The sequence below is a fragment of the Nicotiana attenuata genome, unplaced genomic scaffold (genome assembly GCF_001879085.1).
Source record: "Nicotiana attenuata strain UT unplaced genomic scaffold, NIATTr2, whole genome shotgun sequence".
Taxonomy (NCBI): Eukaryota; Viridiplantae; Streptophyta; class Magnoliopsida; order Solanales; family Solanaceae; genus Nicotiana; species Nicotiana attenuata.
Genome location: NW_017670516.1, coordinates 164,805 through 171,100, shown reverse-complemented (window position 1 = coordinate 171,100; position 6,296 = coordinate 164,805). Strand labels below are relative to the sequence as shown.

Sequence of the window (6,296 nt, the reverse complement as noted above, 5' to 3'; positions counted from 1 at the left end):
AAGATAAATGCTTATAATTTAGAGAGTAAAATAGGTATTTCACAATTCAAAATTTGAAAAATCTAGTTGAGTGACCTTCTGAGTGCAATAGAGATAGTTCAGTGACTTTGTTGTTACAACGAAAGAAAAGTGACTTTAGGAGATAATTTGAGATAGTTGAGTGACCATTTGAGTAATTGACTCTTTTTTTCATTAACTGGTCTTAGTGTACGCGCGTTGCGCGTATTCCCCATCTCAATGCGTAATATTTCGTAAGACAATTACATATATTTTTTAAAACTATATTTGAGTTACAAAATAAAGTGTAAGCTTTTGAAATTGATGACTATTGATCCTCTATAGCTAACTCAATAAAAGAAAAAACTTTTTTCATAAAAGTTCTCAATCATTATTTAATACATTCAGTTTTAATTATGTTCCAATTGTATAATTTGTCATTTGTAAGATGTATAGCCCTTGAAGATTTAAGATTATTCTAATTTTTTTTAAAATATGTTCTCAAATTCATTCGAGAAGACATAAACGAGGAATAGACTTTTATTCCGATTCTTTAAAGATTTATCGAATACATATTTTGAAAATAGGAATCATATATTTTCTCAATTAATCTTCGTTTAAAGGTTTCAATATTATTCACGTACTGAGGTTTTAATTATTAAATGAAAAAGAAGAAAAGATTTTATGATTATTTATATAACTCTATTAAAACGTGTGTGGGCATTAAAACATAAAAAAATTAATAGGATGAACAAATTACTATAAAAACGTATTGAATTGTAACTGTGTGTATACATATTAATTTAGACATTTTATAGGTCATTTGAAAGTCCTAAATATTTGAATTTCCTACATAGTTAAAAAAATTTAATAAGCAAACTTTTAATTAATTTTAAAGTTTTAAATATTAGTAAAATATTTACATTGCATTTTTATTCAACATAAAATTTATTTTTAAAGAATAAAAGTTAAATTAAATTTCGCATAGAGGTTTCGTACTTTAATTATATAAATTTAGGCTTGTCTATTTAATATGATTAAATCAGGCATCAAATAATCATTTTTGGTGCTTAATTGAACATGGATTAATTTTTTTGTTGATTAAAACAAAAAATTTTAAAATGCGTATCTAATTGTTTTTAGTTTAGACGTTATCATATTAAATACTTTTAATTTATATGTCCCCATATTTTAAGTTTTTAATTGAAAATCAACTGAAGTCACCATATAAGAACGTTCTCATCATAAAGGATTTATGTTCAATTAGAATAGCTTATACAAGGTAAAATATTTATTTATTTAAATTTCTAAATATTAGGATTTCTTATCTAAATTAACAAGGAAAGATTTAATATACAAAAGATTAATTGATTTCAAATTCCTAAATATTAGGAAAGTAACTTAAATTATAATTTGTCCATTGGAAAAAATTATTTTTAAAGCCTCAAAGTTTTAATTATTACACATTAGTCATCATATATAAATGAAATTATTTTCAAATTTATTTTCTCAAAATTCATTATCTGCCATTCGCACGCTCTTCTTCCTCTTCCTGTACCCAAATCTGCTAGCCCATTTTGGCTCGTGTTTTTAGCCCATTAGCAGTCAATTCAATTTGAAAAGAGAGCTCGAATTTGTCGACTTAGAGGTTAATTTGGCGACTGGGAAGTACTTCTACGGGATATTTATTGTCTTCAGATCAATTGGTAAGTAGTTAAATCTCTTCTTCTTCTTTATTGTGTAGTTTGAATTATGCAGATTTCACCCCAAATTTGTAATTTGTTCGTCACTCGGCTATTGATTTACAATAAACCATTGCTAAAAAGACCTACTCCAACCATTGGTTCGTAATTAGTAACGAAAGACTATATGTTAATATGTTGTCATTATGGTGAATGGGCTGAGAAGCAAAATAATTGGACTTGAAATTCGAATACAAAGCTGACAGTATCTATTGTATTTCGTAGCAATGCTACATATAACGATTTTGTCAACATCGTCTTTAAATGTGGTCAATTAATATGTTCGTTGAGACAGTTGTACATTACTTGCATACTTAGTTCTCCGCCAAATTTAGCCCTAAAAATCCCTAGGGAAAAATTATTTATTTAAGAGTCCCTAGCCTACCTATAGACACGCCTATGACTCCATCAGTTTGGTATCCTAGGATAGGCACATGCTAGAAGGCTCTCTAGGTTTTCTGCTAAAAGTTTCAAAGGCGATTCTCTACAACGCTTGAACAACAATGGGTAAAGGTTAGGAATGGCAGGCAGTGCGGGTGCGGGGCGGGTTCTGTCTGAACCCGCGAAATTTAAATCTGCCCCGCCCCGCCCCGCATAGGATTTAAACCCGCATTCACCCGCCTCGCACTTCACCCGCGTTCACCCGCCCCGCCCCGCACCCGCAATTTTTATTTTATTTTATAACAGTGGCACAGTAGTCATTCGGACGATTCTAACAATTAGCATCCCATTCTCGTGGGGTTTCAAGTTTCAATTTTAGACCGTAAATGCGAGAGATCTTTGTTTCCAATTTGAAGAAATAAGAAAATTCATCCCACTTTAACAAGCACGTTGCGAAAACTTTTTTGGTCAAATATTGTAAGTTTTTTTCAATAGTAAGACAATAACAATAGATAACTACTCACACTTGCACAATAAAAATATCAACATATAACTTGGATGTATACTCACACTTAAATACGAATTAAGTCTAAAATATCAGTATTTAACACCTCTCTATTGACTTGTTGACAAATATGTATACCAAGATTCATTGGACCAAGTTTCTAAAATTTGATGCAACCGTTTAGCCAAATTACGAAGGAAGTTCTTCCCGCTATCACGTGTTATTCTTATTTTATTATTGCCATTCCCACTACTTGTAAGTAGTATTATTATTAGCATAAATAAATAGGGGCAGCACATATATTCATCTAATACTTGTGTGAACATTAATATACTAAGTCAAGTATCAAAAATATAATTTGAAAGAAAAAATTATCGATAAAAAGAAGTGAAACCAGGAAACCAGGAAAAAGCAATGCATCAACTAGGCTGAAGCTGAACATTAAGCAAAATTAAATCCCCACCCGTACCCGCCCCGCCCCGCATTTTTTTAATTTAAAAATTGAACCCGCCCCGCCCCTCCTCGCAACCGCAACATCTCAAATCCGCAGCGCCCCGCTAACATTCAAATCCGCCCCGCCCCGCACCCGCACCGTCCCATTGCCATCCCTAGTAAAGGTACGTTCCTGTTAATATTCTGACGCGTAGGCTCTGTGTATGTGTTTATATTTCAACATGTGGTATCAGAGCCTCCCTTTTACTATGTTGTTCAGTATCCAATTGTTGTTATGCCGACAGAGAATTTATGACGAATTACGAAACAAAAATTTCTTTTCCAATTGAAAGTGCTAAGGATCGGATAATTGTAAGACCAGTTAGTAAATTACCTTTACTATATTCCGTGATTGGATTTCATGTGCTTATCGGATCTGTTATGCAAGATGTGTTTGATTTAATTTCTTTAACACGTTTGTTTTATCTAAGTTCTCGCTCAATTACATATCTCTGTGGCGTAACAGTACTTGTTAGAATCACTAGATTGTTGCTAATGTTTCTGAACCAAGAACCTCTGAAGTGTATGCCATGAAAATTAATGCGATAAGGCTTGTGTGAAATCCAATGTTTGTTTTAATTGTAATTGCGTCTCAGCTACTAGATTCGTGTTAATCCATATGCAGTAAATAAAATAGATGCACTTGTAATCTAGTAAACATTATGATTCTAGTTTACTGATACAGTTTGCTTTGTTGCATTATGTATTAATTATTTCTTAACTTTAGTGAAACAAACAAACTTTACTTTCAGTAATAAACTCGTTAGTTTGGCTATGACATCTAATTTGCTTTAAAGATTCTGTCATTTATTATTTTGAGTTTTGACAGAGAAACTCATTGATTTAAAATAGTAATGTGATATTTGCTCAATAAAGATCCGAAACCATCATGATGCACTTTAGCGTAATTGTTTATTGTATTTAGTGTTCAAGGATATGCCTCTATATATTCTTATAATATTAAGTTTAATTATAAGAACTATGTTCCAAATGGGCTATATAAGAATCTGGTTATACTTCGTGTTCTCAGTTTGAGAATCTAATCAACTTTTATTTGAGTGTAAGATGTCAATTTTGAGTTTTCTTTTATGTGATGTATTTAGGAGCAGCATTTTGAGTACTTGATATAAAAGAGATTAAGTTATTTAATCACATAAAGTTTAGTGATTAAATATTATAATAATATTTATTTAGTCCAGTTATCTTATTAAAATGAAAACCCGGCTCTACAGAGAGGTAACCATTTTGGTGAGATAATTGGAATGAGATAGTAAACCTTTAAGATGAAAGTTATCTTACGCCCACAGGTACAGATTTCTTTTTGTGTTTTGGTTTACTAGTCTAATAAAGTAAAGTAATTTCTATGCATGGGTTGCAACCTCTGTCCACAGGAGGGTCTAGAATTTACTTAGAATCGGTATTTTACGCGATTCACCTTTGATGGATTGTACTTCATATCTTATGTATGTTTATCCTTGTTTTGCAGTCTTTACATCTTCCTGCAGCTATTTTTAATGAGAATGCTCAAAATGCTTTCTGGTGACAATTATGCTGAATGGAAGGAGAAAGTCCTTCTCATTTTAGGGTGCTCGGATTTGGATTTGGCACTCCATGTGGAAGAACCACCTATTCCTACGGAATCAAGTATGCCAGCGGCTAAGGCCAATTATGAGCGGTGGGAGCGATCCAATCGCTTAAGTTTAATGCTCATAAAAACCCACATAAGCCAAAGCATTAGGGGTTCTATCCCTAACAACGATAAGGTCAAAGCTTACTTGAAGGCAATTGATGAGCAATTTGTAAGCTCTGACAAGGCATTGGCCAGCACCCTTATGAAGAGGCTCTCAAGTATGACTTTCGACAGAAGTCCTGCAGTGCGCAAGCATATTATCAAGATGAGAGACATTGCTGCTAAACTCAAGTCCCTTGAGGTGGATATGTATGAACCATTTCTTGTGCATTTCATTCTCAACTCCCTTCCTGTGAAATATGGTCCGTTTAAGATTTCTTACAACACACATAAGGATAAATGGTCAATCAATGAACTTTTGACCATGTGTGTTCAAGAAGAAGAAAGGTTAAAGCATGAGTCACCTGAAAGTGTTAATATGGTGACTCATGGTAAGAGAAATGCAAAGAAGGGCAAAAGTGTTCCCATGAAGAAGAAAACCACCTTTGACAAAGATGCTTGTCGTTTCTAAAAAGAAGGGACACTTGAAGAAGGATTGCCTGAAATACAACAAATGGTTTGAGAAGAAAGGTAATTTTACCTTTGTATGTTATGAATCTAATTTTACTGAAGTTCCTGATAATACATGGTGGATTGATTCTGGTGCTACAATTCACAATGCCAAAATCATGCAAGCCTTTCTAACTTAGAGGAAGCCGATAGAAAGTGAACAATACGTCTATTCTGGCAGTAGGACGCGTTCACGTATGGAAGGCGTGGGGACTTGTAGGCTCATTTTGAAGGATGGTTTTCACTTAGATTTAGAAAATACTTTTTATGTTCCAAAATATTCTAGAAATTTAATTTATCTTTCAAGATTATCGAATAGTGGATATGATTTGAATTTTCATTATCCTTTTGTGAAACTTTTGAAATATAATAAGTTATGGTTTTGAAAATTTGAATAAAAATTTATACAAACTTGAGCTAGACCTCACATTTGAATGCAATGTTTTAACTTTGCATGACAAAAAAATTGGCATTAAGCGATGTATTATCAATGAGAACTCATCAAGTCTTTGGCACAAAAGATTGGGACACATCTCTATTGATAGAGTCAAAAGGTTGGTTAATGATGGATTTCTAAAATCTCTTGAATTTTCTGACTTTGCTACTTGTGTGGACTGCATAAAGGGTAAGTAGACCAACAAATCAACTAAAGGTGCCAAAAGGAGTTCTCAATTACTTGAGATCATACATACAAACATATGTGGACCTTTTCCTACCACTTGCTTGAATGGTGAGAGATATTTTATCCCATTTATTGATGACTATTCAAGATATATCTATCTCTATTTTCTGTTTAAAAAATCAGAAACACTTAATACTTTTACAGTTTACAAAACAGTAGTAGAGAAACAAACTGGTGCAAAGATCAAAATTGTAAGATCTGATAGGAGTGGAGAATATTATGGTAGGTACACAAATAAGGGACAAGTTAAGGGTTCAT

The 6,296-nt window shown here is 32.6% G+C and overlaps 1 protein-coding gene across 1 annotated transcript; it reads left to right on the top strand.

The window, feature by feature from the left end:
- Positions 1 to 4,646: 4,646 nt before the first annotated feature.
- LOC109240451 lies at positions 4,647 to 5,318 on the top strand. Its single transcript, XM_019407102.1, has one exon. The coding sequence runs from the start codon at positions 4,647 to 4,649 to the stop codon at positions 5,316 to 5,318; it is 672 nt and encodes a 223-aa protein (XP_019262647.1).
- The last annotated feature ends 978 nt before the right edge of the window (positions 5,319 to 6,296 follow it).